General features: G+C 35.5%; 1 protein-coding gene across 7 annotated transcripts in view; it reads left to right on the forward strand.

Moving 5' to 3' along the window:
• MICU3 (mitochondrial calcium uptake family member 3) overlaps nucleotides 1–20,755 on the forward strand; it is an 87,552-nt gene extending 66,797 nt beyond the window's left edge. For 4 of the 7 annotated variants that reach the window (XM_079908984.1, XM_079908983.1, XM_079908981.1 and 1 more), the window contains 6 exons: nucleotides 2,600–2,700; nucleotides 3,202–3,373; nucleotides 13,356–13,464; nucleotides 15,479–15,636; nucleotides 16,786–16,854; nucleotides 18,574–20,755. In XM_079908984.1, coding sequence (XP_079765110.1) covers nucleotides 2,600–2,700; nucleotides 3,202–3,373; nucleotides 13,356–13,464; nucleotides 15,479–15,636; nucleotides 16,786–16,854 — 609 coding nt within the window. In that variant the 3' untranslated portion in view covers nucleotides 18,574–20,755. Of the gene's footprint in view, nucleotides 1–2,599; nucleotides 2,701–3,201; nucleotides 3,374–13,355; nucleotides 13,465–15,478; nucleotides 15,637–16,007; nucleotides 16,075–16,785; nucleotides 16,866–18,573 lie in introns of those variants that run through there. The other 3 variants (XR_013825442.1, XM_079908982.1, XM_079908985.1) reach the window with 3 other exon arrangements.
• Nucleotides 20,756–26,010: the final 5,255 nt, after the last annotated feature.

The following is a 26,010-nucleotide window of genomic DNA, read 5'->3' on the forward strand; positions in this document are numbered from 1 at the left end:
TATGCCAGTTATAGTGCTGACTAATGTGAGTTTTCTAATCCTCACAACAACCCTTTAGGGTAAGTACTGTTGTTGTTCCTGAGGATAATTATATCCTCGGTGAGATTAACTTCCCCAAGGTCACCTAACTAACGAGGAAAAAAGTCAGAATTCAAACCAGAAATCTCACTCTTGAGTTCATCATCCTATTTGCTCACCACGCTACTGCTTATTTGTGAAGTAGCAACTTGTTCTAAAACCTTATCCCTGCTCCTCTTCTTGGTCACTTTGCCCCTCTTCCACATTCCATCGCTCTAGCTTCCAGATGGATACCCCACTTCTTCATGCTGACCTCTGATTGGCTCGAGCCCCCACTATTATGGTCCCTTTAGGCATGCCTTCTCAAATATTTCCTCCCCCTACTAAATTAAGCTGTTCCTTGGATAATAAACTGATTAGATTTGATTATACATGATCACAAAAGAATGTCTATAATTAACAAGCTACCTTCTCCCCCCACAAAGGTCTTAATGCTTTTGTCCAAAGCATCTTATGACTACCAATAAGAACATGTATATATTTCATTTACATTCATATCCTAACCTTATCCTGAAAATGGTTATTGTAGATAGGGTTTTTCCCATTTTACAGATAAGGAAGCTGATGATCAAAAAAGGTCAGTGAACTCAGGTCTTCTGATTTTAAATCCTGTCCTCCTTCCGTTACATCAGTCTACCTTCTCAACTTAAAGCTACTGGTGGAAGTATAATAGTAGTACCTTTTGAGCACTAGTCAAAAATTACACTAATTTGTCACATAGGGGGCCTTGAAAGACTGGCACCACTAATATTCCTCAACACTCATAATAGGCTTGCTCAAGAAGATATATATGTGACACCTGGCTTCCTGGCTGTGTCTTTTTTCCCCAAGTGATCAGATCAAACCACTATCAGATCAAAGGAGTTGGTTATATTATAGGGAACTTCTCGGTTATTCCAGCTCCTGAGAATACTTGGAACTTGTCAGCAAAGTCAAATAAGAAGTAGTAGAGATCATCCAAACCAATTATTAGGAGGTTACATTCTAGAGATTATTTAGAAAAATCCAAACTAAATTACAAATATAGACTACATAGGTGATTACTAAAGAATCTCAACAATTTTAGATAATTTAAAGTAGAAGATACCCTACATGTTTTAAAGAGTCTTTAAGAGAGACATGAGTAATCCATGTAGCAGGAAGATCACTTTAGAAAAATAGTTTCATGGATTAAAAGAGGGCATGTTGAAGGGGAAAAAGCCTATCAGAAGATGTAGTCTTCTATAACTCCATTCTAGTCGTTACAAGAGAAGAAGAATATTTGGTCTAGGGAGAAGGGAAATAAAGACCCAACAAATGTTATGAAGGATAAAAATGGCTATCTTCATGAAAGATTGGGAAGGGGGCTATCAGGGATCAAAAGATTGCCAAATTTAGTGTTTGGAAGATGGGTAAGATGAGACTGTATCAGGGAACATGGAAGACGACTGATGCTTTGAAGAGAAGTATATATTTTCTATTTCTTATGTTTTCTATGGAGTGGTATCATGATTCTGGTCAAGAAGTAATAGTTTCAAATATGTACCTTTAGATGGACATTTGCAGCTATTTTTTAAATATAGAAAACGATACTTATTATTTAACCTCTTACTTTTTCTTACATTTTCCAGGATAATACATGGGGAGAGGTTATAATCACTTGAATTTTATTATTTTTGTAACTGAGTTTATAAGATAGGTATGAGTTAATGGCCAAGTGAAGAAGGAAGGAAAGAGAAAGAAGGAAGGAAAGGGAATGGGATGGGAAGGAGGGAAGAAAAAGGAAACCTATAAAGCTACATTAAAAAGGGAAGATTTTCTCAGGCCATTAAACTTTATAAGGACTATAATTAAGCTATTTTAAGAATACATTTGTTGGAACTTGTTTATCAAGTTGAATGGGGAAGGGAAAATCCTCTGGAATTAATTTCTTATCCATTCAAAAAGTAATGTAAGACTTTTCTTTGGAAAAAATTGCAGATGATATAAATTCCAAGGTAATATTACTGTAGTTTCTATTTCAAAATACAGTGTCTTCTATTTAAAGTATCATGGATAAGAATACAATAGGGAAGAATCATGGTTCAAGGAAACTATTTTACGAAGCTTGAGGCCATTCTTTTGTCAGCCCTATCTGTTCAATAATCTGAGGAATTTACCTCTTTTGGACATCCTAAGTGAATGAATTTTTCAGGTTGATTAGGAAAATCCAAAGTAAATTACTTAAATAAAAATAAAATATTTGATGATTACTAAAGGCTTTTAACTATTTTAGATCATTTAAACTATAGATACCCTATATGCACAATTTGAGGCTGAGGACTTCTTAATATAATCATAACTTTAAGTTTTTTGAAGATAAACATCAATTTCATCAGTATTTCTATTTTTGAATTTTGAACTTCTTGTTAACTGTAATTAATACATCCTTCTGCTTTTCATTCTAATGTTAATGTATGTGTGTTCTTTGGGGGATATTGGGTATCTGTATTCTGTTTGGTTTTATTGCAGCTAACCTTTAAATTGTGATTTTTTTTTAAAGCGTGCTGATGACATTACAAACTTAGTAACAGATACTACACTTCTTGTACACTTTTTTGGAAAGAAAGGAAAAGCTGAGCTCAACTTTGAAGATTTTTATAGGTGAGCTTAATTTTTATATTTGTATTGAAAAATGTTAACATGCTAAAGTCAGGAAGGTCTTTAGGAATCATTTAGTGCAGTGACACTCACCTCTTTGCTGCTTTCACCTTAACTAAAGATACTCTAGAACAAATATCCACTCCTGTCAGTGCTTGTGTACCAGTAGTTCTACTGATAAATGTAACAGGAAGTCACTGAATGATGAAAAATATCCAGCTATCTGGATTGATTATTTCCTATATATTCAGAAGAAAGAATATTACCAATTCCTCAGTCTCGATAAGCTGCAGTAATAATAATAAATAGGCATGTATATAGTGTTTGCTGCAGTAAACACGAGGCAGGGCACATTAACTCCTTTAAGTCTCATCGCTACCCTGCAAGATATTCTTGTTATGCCCATTTTACAGATGAAGAAGCCAAAGTCCTGAGAGGCTAAGTACCATCTGTTACCATCACTCTTCGTTTATCTTATTCATTGTTTATGTATTTTTGTCATAGATTCATGGATAACCTCCAAACAGAAGTTCTAGAAATAGAATTCCTTTCCTACTCTAATGGGATGAATACTATCAGTGAAGAAGATTTTGCTCATATTCTTTTACGATACACAAATGTGGAAAATACATCAGTATTTTTGGAAAATGTGCGTTATAGTATACCTGAAGAAAAGGTATCTAATCCCCATTTTTATTTTGTTACATATGTTATTATCTTGTAATTATATAGGTCTGTAAAATATATTGTCCTTCAGTTAGTTCTTTTGCTCCTCTGTGGATTAATAGATTCTTTGGATATATTCCATCCTTCTTTCCTCTGTGTCTTAAGCGCTCTGGCTAAACTTTAAAATGGATTAATTTAAAATTCTGGGTTGGGACTTCCCTGGTGGCACAGTGGTTAAGAATCCGCCTGCCAATGCAGGGGACACGGGTTCAAGCCCTGGTCTGGGAGGATTCCACATACTGCGTAGCAACTGAGCCCATGAGCCACAACTACTGAAGCCTGCGTGCCTAGAGCCCGTGCTCCACAACAAGAGAAACCACCGCAGTGAGAAGCCCCCGCGCACTGCAACGAAGAGTAGCCGCTACCCACTCACCACAACTAGAGAAAGCCCATGCACAGCAACAAAGACCCAACACAGCCAAAAATAAATAAATAATAAATTTTTTTAAAAATTAAAAAAATAATATAATTCTGGGTAGATATCCGTATTTTTCTTAGACATGCTGAAAACCTTTAAGGTTATTAGCAGTTGTTTTATTCACATTATGGATATCACTTTTCAAGAGAATTCTGCTGAGCTATAAGCTTTGACTACTATGTAAACATCACCTCATATAAAACAGTTTATATTGACATCATTTCAGTCACACTTTATTCATTTCTATAATACCCTTAATAAAGGGTCATTAGAAGACGGCTGTTGACGAGTGAGTGATCTTATCGGTAGTTGAAGTGAGGTTTTTCAAAGAGTTTGGATGGCATGAATGGTTAAGAACCTGGGACAACTGATTGTCTATTTGTTTAGTAGCAAATGTTTTGTCAGCAATTCTGAGCAGTTGCATTATCTAGTGGTATTTGAGTGCATCACTGCAACCAAATAGAACTGGTGTTACAAGTACCCCTTCAAGCATGGGATGTTTTGGATATATTGCCTTCTATTTGTGTTTGTAGAAGGATCAAGTTAATCTATCCAAGAAAAACTTGCAAACAGTTTGACTTTGTTTAAAGTGGATACACTGTGACAGTGCTAACAATTCTGCAGGTCCCCTACGGAATGAGGAAAAAAGGACTTGATGCATTTGACTGTTAGTTTATGTAATCACTTAGGGGTCTTTTATCTGTTTTACATGTTGAAGTAAAATTTTTCCAATTCATAGACACTTCCCTAAAAATAAATATCAGAAATTGTACTATTTTGTCAAGCTACGAGTGTATTATTTAGGGCCTCGAAGAATATGCTTTTTTTCTTTTATCCACTGGAAACTTATAAAAATCTGAAATTCAAAAAAATCAATTCCAGGGTGAAGTGTTTAGGGAACTCTTTGTACTGTTTTTGCACCGATTTTTTACATTTAAAATTATTTCAAAATAAAAAGCTTGGGGGAGGGGAATTCCCTGCCAGGCCAGTGGTTAGGACTATGTGCTTTCACTGCCATGGCCCAAGTTCGATCCCTGGTCAGGGAACTAAGATCATACAAGCCGTGTGGCACAGCCAAAAAATAAAAAATTTTCTTTTAAGTTAAATTCAGCTTCTCAAAACTTCTAATTGATAGAGGTATCTTAAATGTAACGAATCATTACAGTAAGAAAAGGAAAATATAGCAAGTGAACCAGCATTGATTCTCACTGATTTTTTTTTTTTTTTGCATTATCTCATCAATCATTAGAACAACCTTCCAGATACTGATAAATTTCTTTTAGAAAAGAGGAAGCTAAGGCTCTCAGGTACTTAAGATAGTTGCCCAAGGATTCAAACCCAAGACGCTAAGCCAGTGATATTCTTAACACACCCTACTTCTGTATTTACCATCTTTTCACCTGCCATCCTCTTCTCTCAAAAGAATAACAAGTAGTAGTACTTGAATAACACTTTACATTTCTAAAATACTTTCATTTCCATTCATTTATCTAGCAGATATTAAACATCTGCTGTTTACTAGGCCTTATTGTAGCCACCGTGGATAAAGTGACAAGATAAGCAAAATCCTTCTCTCATGGAAACACTTCTTCGTGGAGAGATACAATAAACAAGTAAAGAAAAAATAGTAAATGATATCTTTTCAGATAATGATAAATATTATGAAGAGGACTAGAAAAGAAGATAGACAATCAAGGTAGCTTTTGAGGAAAGGCTGTGAGGAATGACCTGTGCCAAGATCTGGATGAAGAACCTTCCAGGCAGAGGAAACGGCAAATACTAAGGGCCTGGGGACAGAAAAAGCTTCCTTTATCTGAGAAATTGCCAAAACGGTAAAGTCGGTGAAGGGGAAATAGTAGGAGATCGAGGAGAGACAGATTAGGGGTCAGGTCTCAGAGGACCGTGTAGGCCAAAATAAGAAGTTTAGATTTTATTCTAATAGTGATTCTAAGAGTGATGGTAAGCTACTATAGTATTTAAACTTTAAAGCAGTGGTAAGTAAACTACCTACTTCCTATTTTTGTAAATAAAGTTTTATTGGAACATAGCCACGCTCATTCTTTAATGGATTGTCTCTGGCTCCTTTTGAGCTATAACAGTAGAGTTGAGTAGTTGCAACATGCACCATATAACCTGAAAAAATAAAAATATTTATTCTCTGACCCTTTATAGAAAAAGTTTGCCAATCTTGTTTTAGAACATAGGTGTCATGTTTGTTCATTCAACAAGTATTCATTCAGTGAGTATTTGCTGTCTACTATGACACTCAAATCTGATCTAACTCATGAGCCAGATATGACCTGATTCATGTCTCAAAAGATCATCGTGGCTGGTGTATACAGAATAGACTTCAGTTGGCCAAGGTTTGAAAGAAGAAGGCAAGTTAGAATGTTGTTATAATAGGAGTATAGGTAAGAGATGAGCATGGTTTGGACCAGGGTGAAACTAGGGAAAAGTGGTCCGATATTGGATCATTTGAAAAGTAGAGCTGATAGAACATGTTGCTGGATTAGACTGCAATGTGATGGAACAAGAATCATGAAGAACACCTAGGTTTTGGCCTGAACCACATGGTGAAAGAGTGCCATTTATTGAGCTAAGCAAGACTACAAGCTTGGGATTAGGAAAGAATCAATGGTTTTATTTTGGACAAGTTAAATTTGAGATCCCTATGAGGTATCCACTTGAAGAAATTCTGCAGGCAGTTGGATGTGTGACTCTAGCATTCAGGGGTGCAATGAGGACTACTTTTGGTGTATAGACTTCCAAATGGTGTCTCCAGTTTAAACATCTCCCCTGAATTTCAGTCTTTTACTTCATACCGCCTACTCAGCATCTCCAGTAGTATCCAATAGACATCTCAGGCTTAATGTTGCAAAACTAAACTCCTGAGCATCCCCCCAAAATCTTGCTCCACGCGCCATCTTCCCTGCTTGAATTAATGGAAACTCCATTCTTCATAGTCGTTCTAGCCAAAATTTTTGGACCTCTCCCTCTCATTCTACATACAATCCACCACAGATCCTCCTGACACTGCTCCTGTCAGCACTTGATCACTCCTTGCCACCTGCGCTGCTACCACCCAGGTCAGTTGCCTCCTAAGTCACCTCTCTGCCTCCAGCTTTGCCTCCCTGCCATCCGCTCCCCGTTCAGCATTTAAGGAAGCGCTTTATACCATGATTCAGATCTTATCATAGTAACTCCTCATTTTTCTCCTTACAGTGGCCTCCAAGGCCTACACAGGCTGCTCCCTCATTACCTCGGACCTCACTTCCTGCCATTCTCCCCTGTCCTCGCTCTGCTCCAGCCACACTGGCTACTTTACTGTTTCTCAAATACCAGGCAGTCTGCTGTCTCAGGGGTTTTGTGTGTGTTCTTTTCTCTGCCCAGAATGCTCTTCTCTTAGATATGCTGTGTATATCGCTCACTATGTTATTTCTCAATGAGGCCTACCCTTCCAATCTAATATATAAAGACTCACCTATTATATAAATAATATGTAACATACTATGTAAGTAATAATCTAGTAGATAAATTATAACCCTTTCCCTTGGCATTCCCTATTCCTTCTTCCCTTAATCTGTTTTTATTTCCATAGCGTTATTGTCTTCTAACATACCATATAATTTACTGTTTATTTTTCATTGTTTATCTGGATAAATAATAGTATTGACATTTACTTATTTTTATTATTTGTTGTCTGTCTCCCCTAACTAGAACATAAACTCCAGGAAGGCTAGTGTTTTTATCTTTTTTATTCACTCATATATCCGCAGCACCTAGAGCCCCTGTCAAATGAATTGATAGATAATATTTAAAGATGTGGAACTTAAAGCTTTTCTGTTTTTGTGAATTTTATCTACATATATATTCACTCATATGAAATGGTAGATATATACAAAGTTATTTATTATAGCATTGTAGCAAAAGATTGGAAACTACCTGCCTCTTTCAGTAACATACTGGTTAAATACCAGAAACTACCTCTTGCAGTAAGTTACTGGTTAAATAAATTATGATGTAACTATAAAATGGGAAAAGGTGCAGCTGGAAAAAGACTAAGAAAGGTCTTTATGTACTAATATAGAATGATCTCCAAGATGCAGTAAATGAAAAAGAACACAACTTAGAACATTGTATATAGTATACTACCATTTGTTTAAAAAGATAGCCTATGCTAATTCTAGAAGGACCCACAGAACTAAAAACATTGGTTCCTCCAAGGAAAGGAACTACATGGCTAGGTGACAAGGGTGGGAGAAAGGGAGATTTTGTGTTGTATATTCTTTTGTGCCTTTTGAATTTTGAACAGGTGAATATATTGCTATATAAGATAACTAACTTAAAAAAATGTTAAATACCATGGGACCAGGTGAACTTATCTAGGAGAGAATGTAGATAGAGACTGTAGAAGGGAAGGGAAGAGGGCTTCTCATCATAACCACATAATGTAAATATTAACAAGAAAGTAATAAAATTACCGTTATTAAGCTTTGAGGACACTGATGTTCAGAAAGATTTAAGAGACTTACCTTATTAGGTCATTCGGCCAGTAAGTTTCAGAGTTTGAATTTTCTGCTTTTTTCACAATGGTACACTTCCCTCAATCTTTCAAAGTTGTTTATATATTTCTAAAAGTTATTATGTATTTGCTATTTAGATCAGTTACTGATCTAAATAGCACACTTAATTTATGATATGAATATGAATTTTGTGTTGAGAATAAACATAGTTTATATTCCTGAGGTCCTCTTAAGCGCATGTTTTCTAAATGGTTGTTTTAGTTTGGATGATAATTTGTCTTGATGATGTTTTTGGCTTTTTCAAGTTAAATCTTTTCCTCATTCTAGTCTTTTGATTTTTTCAAATTTTACCGAGTTAAAAATCATGTAACATAAAATTAACCATTTTAAGCTGAACAATTCAGTGTCATTTAGTATATACACATGTTGTACAACCACTATCTCTGTCTATTTCCAAAACATTTTCATTACACCAGAAGTAAACCCTGTACCTATTAAGTGTTTTCCCCCAGCCTCTGGTAACCATCAGTCTGCTTTTTCTCTCAGTGGATTTAACCATTCTGGCTATTTCATATAAAAAGAATCAGGCAATATATGACTTTTCATGTTTGGCTTCTTTCATAATGTTTTTGAGGTTCATCCACATTGTAGCATCTATCAGTACTTCATTCCTTGTTATGGCTGAATAACGTTCCATTGTAGGTGTATACCACTATTTGTTTATCCAGTCATCTGCCCATAGCCATGTGAGCTTTTCCCACCCTTTGGGTATTGTGAATAATGCTGCTATGAATATGTGTGTACATGTATTTTTTTGTTTGAATACCAGTTTTCAGTTCTTTTGGGTATATACCTAGAGTAGAATTGCTATATATATAAATTATAGCCATCCTAGTGAGTATGAAGTGTTATCTATGTAATCACCTTTACCTTTACCTTAACCAGAACTCTTTATTTCTTTATATAGCTTTGAGTTGCTATCTAGTTTCTTGTCTTTTCAGCCTGAGGGACTTCCTTTAGCATTTCTTGTAGGACGGGTCTGCTAGTGATGAATTCCCTTACCTTTTGTTTATCTGAGAATGTCTTAATTTCTTCATTTTTGAAGGATACTTTTGCCACATACAGAATTCTTGGTTGACAGGTTTTTTTCTTTCAGCACTTGAAGTATCCCACTCACTTCTTGCCTCTGTGAGTTCTGATGAGAAATCAGCTGCTAATCTTATTGGGGATCCCTTCTATGTGAAGAGCTGCTTCTCCTCTGCTGCTTTCAAGTATCTCTGGCTCTGGCTTTTGACACTTTGAATATGTGTCTTGGTGTGGGCGTTTTTTAGTTTATCCTACTTGGATTTCATTGAGCTTCTCAGATGTGTAGACTCCCGTCTTCCCTCAAATTTGGTGTTTTCAACCATTATTTCTTTAAATATTCTTTCGACTCCTTTCTCTCTTTTCCTTCTGGAAGTCCCATAACGTATGTATGAACTTGATGGTGTCCCCAGGACCCTTAGGCTCTGTTCACTTTTCTCTTTTTTTTTTCCTGCGGTACACGGGCCTCTAACTGTTGTGGCCTCTCCCATTGCGGAGCACAGGCTCTGGACGCGCAGGCTCAGCGGCCATGGTTCACGGGCCCAGCCGCTCCGCGGCATGTGGGATCTTCCCAGACCGGGGCACAAACCTGTGTCCCCTGCATCGGCAGGCGGACTCTCAACCACTGCGCCACCAGAGAAGCCCTGTTCACTTTTCTTCATTCTTGTTTCTTTCTGTGCCTCAGACTGAATAATTTCAATTGTCCTCTCTTTAATTTCGTAGATTCTTTCTTCTGTCTGCCCAAATCTATTGTTGAACTTCTCTAGTCAGCTTTTCATTTCAGCTATTGTACTTTTAAGCTCCAGAATTTTTATTTGGTTCCTTTTACACTTTCTGTCTCTTTATTCTCATTTTGTTCATACATGGTTTTCCTGATTCCCTTTAGTTCTTTGTCCATGGTTTCCTTTAGCTCTTTAAGCGTATTTACAACAATTAATTTAAAATCTTTTTTTCTTTGGTCCAATGTCTTGGCTTCTTTAGGGATGGCTTCTGTTGATTCTTTTTTTTCTTCTTGTGAATGGGCCATATTTTCCTGATTCTTTGTATGCACTGTAATTTTTTGCTAAAAACTAGCCATTTTGAATATTATATGGTAACTCTGGAAATCACATTCTCCCTTACAGTTGTCCATTTGCAAAATAGCTTGGATAAGTCACTAAACAGTCACTAAAAAGTCCTTGTCGTGTGCAGTCACTTAAGACTCTGTTCCTTTATCTTAGGGGTTAGCCAGAGAACTGACAGAGATTTCCTTAAATGCCTGAAGCCAAGAAGAAAAAAATATAGTACTGTCCCAGTCTTTGCAGTTAAGCTGTGAGCTGGAGCACTCCTTCAACACTACGCCAGGCTACCTAAGCCCCTTTATTTACCTTCACCTCCTGCTTTCACAGAGCTCACATATCTGCCAGAGGTGGTAACCTAGGGTCCTCGCAGGTCTGTTAAAGCATGTGTCAGTTCCTGGGCATGTCCAATTTCCCAAGTATATGCAATAGCGCTGTGAGCCCCTATTCTCCCAGTAATCATTCTCTTCAGCCTCCTCCTTCCCAGGCTTTTGGATTCTGTCTGCCACTTGTCTCCTCTGTCGTCCCTTGCCCCAGCTGGCATAGAGTGTGTATGTCTTTAAATGTTTTAATAGATGTCACTGTCACCAGGAAAGCCATTCTAGTCCAAGGGGAAAAGGGTGAAACAAAAGTTAGCCTCTGTGCTGGTCCTTCAGGGAATCACCGGACAGGTCAAATCACATATCATGACAATTTGAGAACAAGGCACCCTTACTGAAAATCAGTTGACCATAGATATTTGGGTTTATTTCTGGACTCTCAGTATATATGTATTTTTGATACTTTAAAGTCGTCAGATATTATCATCACTTTATTTTTGTTACAATGTAAGCTACTTCTTTTTACTCCACTTCTAACGATTAGGACACACTCCATTCAAGTCCCAGTGGTTCATTACAGAAGTGATTCTGGGAATAAGAATGGGGAGGGAGAAGAAATGGCCATACCCCTGTCTCTCTGCCACTTCCCCAGACTGTCTGTCCCTCACTTCTGTTAAGAATGGATTGCTTTAAATAATCGCCATCAAAATGAATGCCCTATTTTTCAATTTACAAACACAAAGAGTTTAATCTGTACAAAACAATTACTGTATGGTTTTGAATTTGCCCTGTCTTTCCAAACATGAGATCCCCATTTTGAAAAATCCAAAGGTTCAGATGGAGAACATTGTATTCTGTCATTCTTTGATTTGCTTTTAATTTTAAGCTCCCTAAAAGTATTGACATTTTTGTTTACACTTTGTTTTAAAATATCCCATCCTCTTGTTTTTCACTTTTACCAGCATTAACCTGTCACCCTGACACAGAGATTGTTGCTGGGACAGCTGATCCAGCACAAACTGATACAGAACCAGAGCAGTGGCCAGTTTCCCTGGCAACAAGCTCTTCACATCAAGACAAACCCCTTCTGGCTCAGTCTCCCTAATTGAGTCAAACAGTCCTGTCAGGAAAACATGGCAGGGGGGATCAGATCACAGAGCAGAATCCAGAGTTGGAATGGCCATAAATGAATGTAAGGAAAGAGAAAAAGAAAAAGTGAAGAGAAATGACAGTGATGATTCTCCTTGAAAGTAAAGAGGGGTTATAATTGAAGTGGAACTAATGTGTATTAAAATTTGGTATTATTATTTCAATAACAAATTGATAATATTATTTTGATAATAAATCACTTAATCAGTAGCTGGCTTATATGAAAATAAACTCTCTGGTTCTTTGCCCAGCTTTCCAGTGCCACCTCCTTAGCTTCCCTTCCCCTGCTACCCCAGTAGTAAGGTCAGAATTTGTGAAGCCTAAGCTCTCAGCCCTCTGCTTGTTCTCGGTTTACTTTGTCTCTCAATTTTGTTCATCTTGCTGAGCAGAACACATCAAGCAAATGCAGCCCTTTGTATCCAAATTCGTATTATCAGAGATACATTGTGCTTATTTCAAGCAACTTTCCTGTTTAATTGAAGTTATAGCAGTGGCAATAATTTCAATTTACGTAAATGAAATTCCAGAGTCCTTTCCATGACCCTACCGGAAGCCCTGTGTTGGGCCTCCCAGAGCTCTGCTACGGTCATTGTACTTCCTCCTGTTATTCTGGCAGCCTTATCATGGCAGGAACAAGTAAAAATACATGACTGTTGGCTTATTAGACATATTTATTTTGCATTGTCATTATAAAGACATTAATGACCTAATGCTGAAATATATTTAAGGAGAAATACATGTACAGGAGAAACTGGGGGGTTTTTTTGTTGTTTTTTTTTGTGTGTTTTTTTTTGCGGTACGTGGGCCTCTCACTGTTGTGGCCTCTCCCATTGCGGAGCACAGGCTCCGGACATGCAGGCTCAGCAGCCATGGCTCACGAGCCCAGCCGCTCCATGGCATGTGGGATCTTCCCCGACTGGGGCACGAACCCGTGTCCCCTGCATTGGCAGGCGGACTCTCAACCACTGCGCCACCAGGGAAGCCCAAGAAACTGTTTTTAGAGGGTTTTTTTTCTTCTTTTTCCTTAATGATCATACTAACTTTTAAAGTTTAAGAAATTCAGGCCTGAAGTGAGAATTTCCAAAAATGGAAACTTTTAAATTTATGTTTATTGTAGCATTTTTAACTTTGTGCTGATATGACAGTGTTTTAAAAATATTTTCACCTATCATTGCTAATAGTAGCAACATTACCCAGTGGAAAAAATTTGAGTGAATTTTACATTTCATTTGGAGAAAGAAGGTTTCAGAAGGTACCCTGGAAATATATACTTACAAGATATATTGCTGATGCTCAATCTACTTATTTCTAGTAAGCGTAGATATTTATTTAAATCAATTTGACAATGCTAAATATATTTACATATATTTTCCCAATATAGGGCATTACATTTGATGAATTCAGGTCATTTTTCCAGTTTTTGAACAACCTAGAAGACTTTGCAATAGCCTTGAATATGTATAATTTTGCAAGTCGCTCTATAGGGCAAGGTAAGTAACAAACTTTCAAAAACTAAAAGCAAACCATATTCCTACATTGCTTCTGGTGACTTTGACAACAAATTAACTAGATATATCATATTAGCCATCAGTTTGCCTGAAAGTTTGGTGTATACTTCAACAGGAAATTTGTTTTCCCTAAGCTAAATTTAGGAAAATATGCTACTATTTTGTATTAAATTTATGATTGTCCTTCACTGCATATTATGGGAAAAGCTAATGATGTTTGTAAAGGTTTAAAGAGGAAGAAACCTCATGGCTGCTGGGTAACCTCGAGGGGATATGTGTCTCCCTATAGAAGAGCCAGCTGGCCATGCCGCAAACATCATCACAGGGTGATATTCATATTATTTGTTTGTCTTACTGATTTTACCCACACTCTCTGCTGGCTCAGAAACCTGAATTTTGTCAACAGAGCCACCTCTTAGCCATGGACTTACATTAGCCAAGTTTTAAGAACGATATATAAAAATGACAGTCAATTTTGCTTGATTTACCAAAAAATACAACTGCCATAGAATTCTGAATGCCGTAGTCCTCAGGACCTGCTCATTCTTTCCCTGTAGGTAGACTAACAAGTCAAGTCCTTTTCCCAGCATTCTGTAGCTATGACCCACCTTCCCTTCCCTCGTGGCCATATTGTTTTTAAATATTCTTGCCATATGAGGACTTTCTGGTTATGTCTTTATGGTGATTTTACCCGTGTCTGCCATAATCTAATAAGTGCTAATCCCCCAGTTCAATCTCAGAGGACAGTCTGGTTATTTTATTACCAAGTTCTAGGGACAAGGCAAACCGGAGCCTCTAAGTGCTAATAATTCTCTTTCCCCAAAACACAGATAGTGAATCCCTCGCATAGCTTCATTCACTTACTCGTTGAGGAAGAGAAACCTAAAAACTGAAAAGTTTTCATATTTCACCCTTTGACTGGTCTAGATATTCAAACAAGGCATCTTCTTAACACATTTTAGTGTTTTAAAACCAAAACCTTTGGGAGCCCTGCCTTAACAGGCCAATGTTTTACTGCCATGGTAAACCTACTAATCAACTTTAAAAAGAGAAAAAGTCAGTATCTGCTTAGCTGGTTCAGAATGGAAAGTTGCTCTTTTACTTTGTGGAACTGAATGAAACGAAATGAAAAAAATCACTCTTGCAGGTGCTAGGAATACATCTGTCTCTTTTTTTTTCTTCTGTTGCCACTTCTAGCACGTTAATTCACGTTATCACCCCTTAGAAAGAGCTATTGCTGTAGCCACCGCAGTGGTATTCCTGCCATTATCCACTCTCCTCTCTGACGTTTCCCGGACAACTCACAGAATAATCTTCCTAAAACAGATTAACCCTGACACACCTGCTATGGAAAATTCTTCAGTTCCCCAATTGCCTGTTGAAGATCGTACAGGTTCCTCACCTCAAAGTCCCCCTGCAGAGCTTCCCCAGCTCCTGGGTGTCCAGGCTGCTCATTTTCTGAACATGCCTGGTGCTCCTGTGCCCTGCCCCACCTTTGTTCTTTCATGTCATCATCTGCCATTTCCTCTCATCTCTACAAGCTGAAATCCTTTATCCTTCAGGGCTGAACTCAGATACAAAGCGGCAGCCTTCCCTAATCGCTGTCTTCTCTCTCTTTTCCCTACTCCACGCTACCCCACAAGTAACCACTCATTTCCAAATTCTCATAGCGCTTTGTTGCTGCTTTTTGTGTGGTCCTGTGTAATGATTATTTGGGCAGGTGTGTCATCTCCCATCTGAACTGTAAGTTTCTTGAGAGCTTATTCACCTTAATAACCTCTAAAGTATCTGTGGTTGATAGTAGGCCCTTTTAATTAAAACCGCAAAAAATTTTATGTTCCCTAAAAAGATGGCATGATTAATGAAAAGTGCTATGTTACATAAGATCATGACCCATGTTTAGAAAAAAAACCTTCTTTTATAACCTTGCTAGTAATTAACACATATTATAAGAATAATGTTAATGGTTTACTCCTTTTCTGTGTCATTTATCTAGATGAATTTAAACGTGCCGTCTATGTAGCCACTGGCCTCAGACTTTCACCACATTTAGTGAACACAGTCTTTAAGATTTTTGATGTTGACAAAGATGATCAATTAAGCTATAAAGAATTCATTGGAATTATGAAAGACAGACTCCATAGAGGATTCCGGGTAAACCTATACATTTCAACCCTATTGCTATCCTTTTAAAAAACTGAAAGAAAAAAATCCATCTAAGTTTCAGAAACAATTTATATAAGTTTTTAAGGATATAAACAGGAAATGTTATATTTGAAAAGAAAAAACATAAGGCCCTACCTATTTTCAAAAACAATTTGAAGAGATAAAAGGTGATGCTTTTTTAAATATAAAATCAGTGTGAATTTTAATAACTTATTTTCATATTCAATTAGTTTAATGTCTTCATCCCAGTTTGTGGGGGGGAAATGTTGCCAAATATTTTGATTCAGTCTGCACACTGGCTGTTTAAGACTTGCTAGTATACAAAGAAATATCACTATTTCTCATTTTATATGATGCAGATTTCCACTAGGCAACGTGAGGTTCTTAAGTCACTGCATATTCAGTACTTTTTATATGGAAAATGAGGTAAAAAATGTTTTTTTGTCTGTTGAACTGTTCTTTCCTTTTAACATCTTATACTGCAAAATAATTACAAGAAATTCAGTGATTTTTCTCAGAAATATGTTTTAAAGAATGAAATGTAGCATAAATCAATAAATGTTTACACATTTAATGTATTTGGATGTGCCACAAATGGAAAAAGAAAAAAAAATATGATTAACAGCTAGAATATTCAGTCTTCCCTCTTTGGTAACAGTACCCCTGAGCATTATACATTTAAAAAGAAAATATATATATATGTACAAAAAAATCAAGATTCATCTGAGACAATGTTTTTAAAGATTTTTAATGGATTCTTAAAATCCCAACTGTCTTGGTAAAGATACCGTGTACTTAACTGCCACCTAGTGGTTAGTTATTAACATTTGCGGTGATGGCACAAATGCCTAAAAGGGCATGCGTTGAAAATCATTTTTTTCCTCAAATATTTTAGAATAGCAAGATCAAACTAAAATATTGGGTTGGCCAAAAAGTTCGTTCAGGTTTTTTGTAAGATGTTACGAAAGACACGAACAAACTTTTTGGCCACCCCAATATAAAACCATGCTATAAACCCTTGACACTGTATTTCTCTCTTAGATTTTATGTATTTTTATTTTTGCCTTATTTATTGAATATCTGTGACCCCATAACATTTTATTTACATTTGCACACTCTTAATCCTCTGTTCCACAGGGTTATAAAACAGTTCAGAAGTATCCCACTTTCAAATCCTGTCTGAAGAAGGAACTTCATAGCAGATAAGTATGTTAGCACCTGTTTGTCTAAATTTGTTCAGTAACAGTAAAAGAAGGGTCATAATTTATTCTTCTCTTACAACATTTAGGTAATAGCTGAAAGAAATAGAATTATAATTTATTTTTAATGTTTAGGTCACTAATTCAAGTTAAGAATTAGTCTTTTAATGATTTCATTTTACACCATACAATTCAGTTTAAGAATAGTTATTATAACAAAGCATTAGTTTGCCACTGTTAAGTTGTGATCTAAAAATGAACTGGAATAAATACTCATCTGACTGGAATTCTCATGAATGTTGCGACTGAAAATTTTTCTGCTTAACCTGTAGTTTTGTATCTGAGCAGATACAATATAATGAATCCAGATTGCATTTTTATAATCTAGGATTACTAGCATCTAAGGGATATTTGTAACTATTTTTTAGGATCATGATTCCAAACATCTGCTACAATAATAGCAACTAAATTTTTTTAGAGTTATTTTGGGTGCCTGGCACTATACTAGGTGTTCTTCTACATGTAGTATTTCATTTAATCCTTACAGATAGATATCCCATTTAACAGCAGAGAAAATAGAGACTTGGGGAGTCATTTACCCAAGATAACTTGCTAGTAAGTTGCAAACCAGGATTTGAGCAATTTGAGCCTCATTCTGTGTGATGACAAAACCATCTTAGTTATTATTTACTACACCATCACCATGGAATGAAATAGTTGAGGAAGATACGGGAGATTTGTTCAGTTTGTATCAACCCAAATAAGTATCTCAGACTTGTTGCTGACCTCCAAAATGAGAGATTTGTTTTTCCTTTTTTCTTTTTGTTTTTCTTTTAAAAGTCAACTATAGCTATAAAATTTTGGTTGATTGTGGGTTCTGATTAGGTCTCTGCAGTGAAACTTTCATTCATTTACATGCTTGCAAATACCTATTTTTTTCAAGATTAAAACATTTATATTTGTCTAGAGTGGCATTACCAAAGTGGTACATATGCATAGGATGTCAATGTATATTAGTTAAAAGACCAAAAGCTGTTTAGAAATAAGTATGAGAAATATCATAATAGATATGGTTAAATAGGTTCCTTAGGACTTACAGATCTTAATATGCCACTATTGATTTTTCTCTCTAAAAGAAAACAGCAGTATTGGGTATTTTGCAAAGTAGCTTTGAAGCCTAATATTTTATGGAACCCATTTAGGGAATTGCTGGTCTAAAATGTTTAGTGGTAAGTAGGCTTATTTACTTATCTAAGGTGGTAACTGTTGTGATTGAGCTAACAGAAGAAGTCACGTCTTCCTAATCTCTATTTTGAGGAACTTTATATTGCCTTTATTATAAGAAGTTAAGCTAAACATTTAAAAAAATAGTAGGACTATACCATTTATATGTTCATATAGATAGTGTTTCCAACCAGCCTGTAATAGTGTCACATTGACATTATTGATTCTGTGTAGTAGTATATAGAACCATAGAAAAAAATGACTACTTAGATTCTAGAACTTTGTAAGACTGTGGATTAGACAAGTTACTAAACAAAACACTGAACCTTTAAATTTAAGGAAATAGTTTATGATTAAGTCTTTGATTCTTATACTTGCTGTTGCGTGTTTTTATCATGTGCCTTACTGTTTCCTGTGATTATTATAATGATTAATGCTGTTACCTCCGAATTTCATCCTAAAAAATGTTACTTTTATGTATTACATATATTTTTTTAATTAGGTACTTCTAAAGCAAAGTTTAAAGGATTATTATCTACTTGAAAGTGCAAGAAGCAAAAACTTCAGCGGGTGGAAGCAGGTCTGAGATCAGAACTTGTGTAAATGAAGGAAAAGGTGAAATGCTAATTATAATTTTTTCTTTAACTGAATTTTTGAATATAAGATGCATCTTCTTAGTGATTACTAATGTTACATGTTATCATGCATCTTCTTACTAATTACTAACGTTACGTGTTATCATGTTGAGCTTTTGACTTGATTTACTGAACTCTGCACTTTTTCATTCCCTTCGGATTCTTCCAGTGACTATATAAGAATGTATTTTAATTTTTAAAAAAATTTATTAGAAATTTGTCTCGTTTCAAAATAATGTATGACTCCTGGAATCTAGATCACTTAAAAATGAACAGCAACATATTTTTGGTTTTAGACTGAACTTATTATCAGAAAATGAATATTCCTTGAGATTTATCTTAGGGCCCTTAGAATTGTTAATAGATCTCCAGGCTTTTAATTACATTGAAGTAATTTTGAAACACAAATAGAAATTAAGCTACTATACAATATGATGGTTTACACTGTACTTTTAACTTTTAAAATTGCTTAATTAACATATATTGTTTGAATCATATAAAGTTTTTTTAAAGTTTTTGTTCATTTACCAAAGTCAACAGAATGTCTGATATTATTTTATGTATACAGTAATTTAAAATGTAAATTTTTTTCTCAAAAAAACTCATACATTAATGGTAGAAACAGTGGTAGTTTTTGTAGCAGTAGTCACTGTTGTTGTCGTTATTGTTTTAAACATGGTGCATCTCCTGATAGCAGATGGTACATGTTAATAACAGTAGTAAAAATAATATCTTGAGGCTCTGTAACTTATCGCATATTGTTATTATGTGTCTGTGGTGTCAAAATGAGTATTATAAAAGATTAATATAAAATGGTTCAGCAGACTGAAGTCTATATTAGGTAGAAGTTAATATTTGTTTCTTGCGAAAGGACCACATGTTAAAGTAATGCCAAACAGCCAGTAATCATGAATACTTTAAATAGACTTTATTATTTCAAAATGTCTTAAAAGAGAAAAGATAAACTTTCTATTGAAAAACAGCAAAATTATATTTTCTCCTGGAGAAAATAACTTGATAGGATTTAATGGAAATCTGTTCAATTAAAAAAACGTAGTTTATAAAAAGTTACTATGCAAAAATAGAACAATGAATTTAAATTATACTGTATGTGGAAGATAGGTTCATTTATCTTCTAAGATGTACTAAATATAAACTGCACACACTCCAACTGTTATCTTGCTTTTACATATGAAAATGGGAAATACTGACTTTGTTTTTGTTAAGTTATTAAAGGTGAATTTGATAGTTCTGCATCAGCCTATTTATAAAAGTAATGTTATTCCCAAGAATATGTTGTTAGCATTGACAATGCATTTTTAGACTTTTTACATTCTTTATCTGATATTATTTATTACATTGATATAGAAATATGTGATTCATCAGTTTTAGGATTTCACATAGTATAATTTCACCTGCTTTGCAGGTTGATTCAGTTGATTAACTAAATGAAAATGTCTACCTTCTCATTTAACGTGCCCCAGCTCTATTTTACCTTACACTGAATGTTCTCAATATTATTTGCTATCTAAAAGAATGGAAAAAATGCAACTTACTTTTATCTTCAATTATAAACGAAATTATCTTGCATATATGGAAAAATTGCTATTTAGAACAGTCCTATAAATAGATATTAAAAACTGAATTAGCTCATTAAGATTCTTTATAATTCTGCCATTCTCCCAAGGAATACTACATACGTAACCTTTATTCTTTATTGCTTATCAGATTGAATGGATACTCATCTGCTTGTAAGACTGCAGCATAATATTAAAATGCAAATAAATAAAATATTCTGATCAATTAAAATGGAAAAGAGTAGTAAATTATGGTGATTCTCCACATATTATCAGTCTTGAACTTTATCATCTATAAAATGGGAGGTAAAAATATCTCACTGGACTGTTGTTTACATCAATTTTAAAAATTTTAAGTGCTTTGAAAATAGTAATGTACTAAATACATGTATGCTATTCTCAGTATTTCCTTCTGCAAACTATTCCTTGGAAAGATGAAGCTATACATGAAATTTTAGTATCATACTCTTTACAGAAGACTTTATGATGAAAGGTTTATGGTAATTCTCAGAATCATTTCTTATTATGAATTTCATTTAAGTTCCAGTTTATTGTTCTTATTATAACTGTAAAGTGACCTGTCTTACATTCTTATGTTATCTTAAAATAAATACACTTGCTCTTGAATCAAGAAATTTAGTACTTTGCTTTTCTGTATATCTGTGGACTAACGTCTTTCTGAAAAATGTCACGTATAAACTTTGAAAATCTTTGTTGATTACCAAACCTCCATTGATTTTATGCCCTCTGCTATAGCAATACATGCCAAGAAATTAATCTCATCAACACTTCTGTAAGTAAATACATCATAGAGCCATAAAGCCTCTCAAAGTGTATAATAGGAATTCATACATTATATTGATAAAATATTATCATTGGTACTGGAAAACTTTCAGAAAGTTTACATGTGAATGGAATATCAATTTTCCTTTACAGACTAACTGTTTAAATGGTTTAAAATCATTAAACCAACACTGCAGCAGCCCGTTTCACTAATGTTGGTATTTTGTAGGTATCATCTTACTAAGACAACTCCTAGAAATTTACCAATTTTCAAAATACATTTCAGTAGTCCCCCCTTATCCATGGCTTCACTTCCCGTGGTTTCAGTTACTCGTGGTCAACCTGGGTCCAAAAATATTAAATGGAAAATTCCAGAAATAAAAAATCCATAAGTTTTAACTTGCTCACCATTCTGAGTAACATGATGAAATCCCACTATGTCCTTCCTGGGTTGTGAATCGTCCCTTTGCCCAGTGTATCCCACCCTTTAGTCACTTAGTAGCCGTCTTGGTTATCAGATAGATGTCATGGTATCACAGTGTTTACATTCAAGTGACCCTTATTTTACTTAATAATGGACCCAACGTGCAAGAGTAGTGATGCTAGTAATTTGGATATATTAAAGAGAAGCTGTAAAGTGCTTCCTTTAAGTGAGAAGGTAAAAGTTTTCAACTTGGGCTTCCCTGGTGACTCAGTGGTTGAGAGTCCGCCTGCCAATGCAGGGGACACGGGTTCGTGCCCCGGTCCGGGAGGATCCCACATGCCACGGAGCGGTTGGGCCCGTGAGCCATGGCCACTGGGCCTGCGCGTCTGGAGCCTGTGCTCCGCAACGGGAGAGGCGGCGGCAGTGAGAGGCCGGCGTACCGCAAAAAAAAAAATAAAAATAAAAGTTTTCAATTTAATAAGGAAAAGAAAACTATTCTGAGGTTGCTAATACCTACGGTAAGAACGAATCTTCTATTTCTGAAATTGTGAAGAAAGAAAAAGAAATTCATGCTAGTTATACTGTCACACCTCAAACTGCAAAAGTTACAGCCACAGAGTGTAGTAAATGCTCCGTTAAGATGGAAAAGACACTTAATTTATACAAGCAGATATTTTGAGAGAGAGAGAGACCACATTCACATAACTATTATTACAGTATGCTGTTACAAGTGTTCTATTTTATTATTAGTTACTGTACCTAATTTGTAAATTAGTCTGTATCATAGGTATGTATATATGTAGGAAGAAAATTTTTTTTCTCTGAATTTACCTTTTTATTGTCTCCTGTGCTTGTTTTGCGTATTCAGCAGCTTTTAATTCTGTCTCTGATTATTTAATTTCAGTTTCTTTGAAGTTTTCTTCTCCCTTCATTGCCTCATTCCATTTTTCTGTTTGTGTTTTAGGTGTCTCATATTAGAGGTTTTTCTCGAATATCTGGTAATCTTTTGTTATATGTTCATATTTTAAAACAAACTAGAAGCTCTGTGTGCATGGAGTGAGCTTTTGGCCAATGGATTCCACTCATTGCTCTTCTGGCTGGGCCATTTCATATGAGGGGCTGTGACTATCAGTATTGCTAGGTCTTTTTCTCTTTGGTCAGATTTCTCCTGCCTGTTAGTCCACAGCCTAGCTGCTGTTGTGTTCAGAGGCCCTTTGAAGATGGAGCCATAGGTATATTTAATAAAGGGGGCCATAAGCTCATGTATTTAATGAGCTGTTATTGAGCTGTTTGAGTATTTTTACCATGTCTTTGTTTACTTTTTCAAGAAAAGCACATTTTTAAAACTTAGGACCTCAGTCTGGGAAAAGTGGGACTAAATCATGAAGGTCATGTGCTGGATGGATTTATTCACCAAATCCAGAATTTGGTTACTTCTTCTTGAGGCAGATAGAGATAGTTTTAAGAAAAATAAATGTATAATGGTGATTTTGAACTGATGGAACTACCACATGTTTAAGCTTGGGTGGTAGAGATGAGGAAGAGATTAATTGATAAAGGAATGTCAGTGAATATCAGTTATTGGATTTTAAAGTTAAAGATAGCAGACATACTCTCCTACAAGACATATTTTGGTGACATTTACCACAGAGACCAAGAACTGAACTTGATTATTAGCCTAATTAAGTATGGCATTTTCTATCGCATATTTTCAAGAATGAAGCAAGTAGCTTGAAGGTAAGCAGATTTGTCTTCTAGCGGATTTTAAACTGTGATAAAATGAGAGTTTAGGACAGAAGGAAAGACAACTAATAAAGATATTTGTAATCTGTGGTATTTAATGCTTTATTCCTTGTAAGCTCTAGGTGCTATAAGAGTTAAAAGTTCAAGCTGAAAAATCTACAAAAACCACTCTGAAAATCTATACTTTTTTATTTCACTGCTCTTTGGTGCTAAGAGGTTCTCAAGAAGGTGAGTATCTTATGTACCATTTGTGCTGTAATATTTAATTACAGTGAGTGTACAGAAGATTAGCTGTCTCAAAGGTTCTTTTGAAATCAGATTGCACATCAAAACTGCATTGTGCCCTGCTAAGTAAGCAAATTTAAGAAAGAGGAGAAGGTGATGTCAAGACTTACTGCCAAATGAACAAATAAAGGAATAGGATTTGCTTGGTGTTCAGCCTATTAAAGCATAGCCAAATGTCAGCCTTCATTTGTCAACTTAAATATATTTTTCTAAAATTTACAAAGATTCAGTCTATGGAAAGTATCCTTTAGCTAGTATTTGAACTTGAGAAATAAATTAAGCAACACAAAAATGATGAATAGATTATACTAATAACTCAATTTCTCATAGTGATTACTTACCACATGAATTGTACATTAATAATTCAGATATAGATACCTGTTGTCCTTTTTTGTTATTTTTCTGATTATAATGTTAATACATGTGTTTTTGCTTCCTAATACTTGAGGTTTTAGAAACTTAGAGGTTAACTTCTCCTCCACTATAGCTAGACACCCCCCACCCCTGCACAAACACAATATACACTGAAGCATTTCAGGTTTCTAGGGATTTCTCCCTTCAAAAAAAAGAGTAAAAATGAAAATTTAAAAATCCAAGAGCTGAGCCCCAAATAATCAGGTAGACTAAGGTAGCTTGGAGCCTGATTTGGACTTGCTGGAAATAGTCAGGAACATAGGTGAGGACCTCAGGCCAGAGCAACAAAGTTCACAGGTGCTTGAAACTAGAATGATAGGGAGCCTGCAGGCTTTGTGCAGGGATAGGATTTCCCTGAGGTCAGAATTCTGTACTGACCATACCTGAGTATATTCAGCCTTGAAACAGCAACGAGGTGGAGAACCTGAATCTGAGACCCCTTCCTCTAAGCTAAAATCCTGAAGGAGGCCCTGAAGCGTCCTGAGACACGTATGTACACAAAGAGAGATGCTTGATTACAATCAAGCTTGACCTCTTAAACAAAGACTACCAAATCCAGATAAGGCCTGCCACTATTAGTGAGAATCAACTAATAAATTTAGACCCCAAAGAATGCAGTTGTTGGAACCGAAGACAGAATGCATAAGAGCTATGTATGAAACAAACTATGAAATTACAACGAGTTTTTTTTAAAACTATAGGAATTACACAGATACACTTATGAGGCAGAATCTCTAAGAAAATTTAATTGCTGAAATCAAAACCTCAATCAAGAGTTTTGAGTCCAGTCCTGAGTAACTGGTATTGTTCCATCATAAACTACAACATTGCACAACAGACACTTCAAGGCTTTTGTCCTTGAGAGAAAGGACACTCATGTGGTGACCTATACATTCACTCTGGCTTGCTGCCTGGAAGCACTTTCAGCAGAGGGAAGTGAAGCCCAAACAGAAAATAGAAGATGGAAGAAATGAGATGAGACAACAGCCACTTAAGGTCACACGGGGCTGGGAGATATTGGAGTTCAAATCAGCCAGAGTGTAAAGGCCTCACTGAACAACCCAAGAATTAAAGACATGCCTTAGGAGTAAGACCACTCTAGAGTAAGGGTGACTCTGGACCCTAATAAAACCTAAAATTAATCCTCAATTGGAACAAGCGGATCTACCAGTATAGTGACTACCTGCTAAAACAAAATTCAGTACTCTTTAAAGGAAAACAACAAAAATCCTATTTCTGATAACGTAATATCCACAGCAACCACTATAAAGCAGACAAGTTTTATATATGCTAAGCAAGAAAATGTGACCCTTAATCAGGGGAAAAAGCAACCCATGGAAACAAATGTTTGACTTAGTAGATACAAACTTTAAAAGCTCTTATAAATACGTTGAGAAGTTTAAAGGAAAAGATGGACATAATGAGAGAAGAAATGGAAATTATATACAGAAAAATTAAAACTATAAAAAATAACCAAATGGAAATTCCAGGATTGGAAAATATATTATTTAAAATAAAAATTCATTGTATGGACTTAATAGAAGATTGGAGACAGAGTAAGAAAGGATCAGTAAACTTGAAGGCAGAGAAATACAGACTATCCAAACTGGTGCACAAAGAGGGAAAGTTACTGGGGGGCGGGGGGAGACAAAACAAAAAACAGTAGTGCATCAGTGACCACACAAAGCAGTCAACCATAAGTGAAATTACAGATCCTGAAGGAGAAGGAGAAGGGTGGGCTGGGGAGCAGAAAAATACTCAAAGAGATAATGGCCAAAATTTTTCCAAATTTGAAGAAATACATAAATTATAGTTTCAAGAAGTCCATCAAACCCTAATAAAGAAACCTACACCTGGTCATATCCTAGCCAAATTGCTGAAAAGCCAAAAACAATTTTTTTAATCTTGAAAGGATCCAGAAACAAAAGATACATTATACACAGGGTTAGTGATAAGAATAACTGCTGGCTTCTCATCAGTAACAATGGAGAGCAAAAGATAGTGGTGTAACATCTTTAAAGTATGGAAAGAAAAAAAGGAAATGCAACCTAGAATATGATATTCAGCAAAATAGCCCT

Source organism: Stenella coeruleoalba (genome assembly GCF_951394435.1).
Source record: "Stenella coeruleoalba genome assembly, chromosome: 21".
Taxonomy (NCBI): Eukaryota; Metazoa; Chordata; class Mammalia; order Artiodactyla; family Delphinidae; genus Stenella; species Stenella coeruleoalba.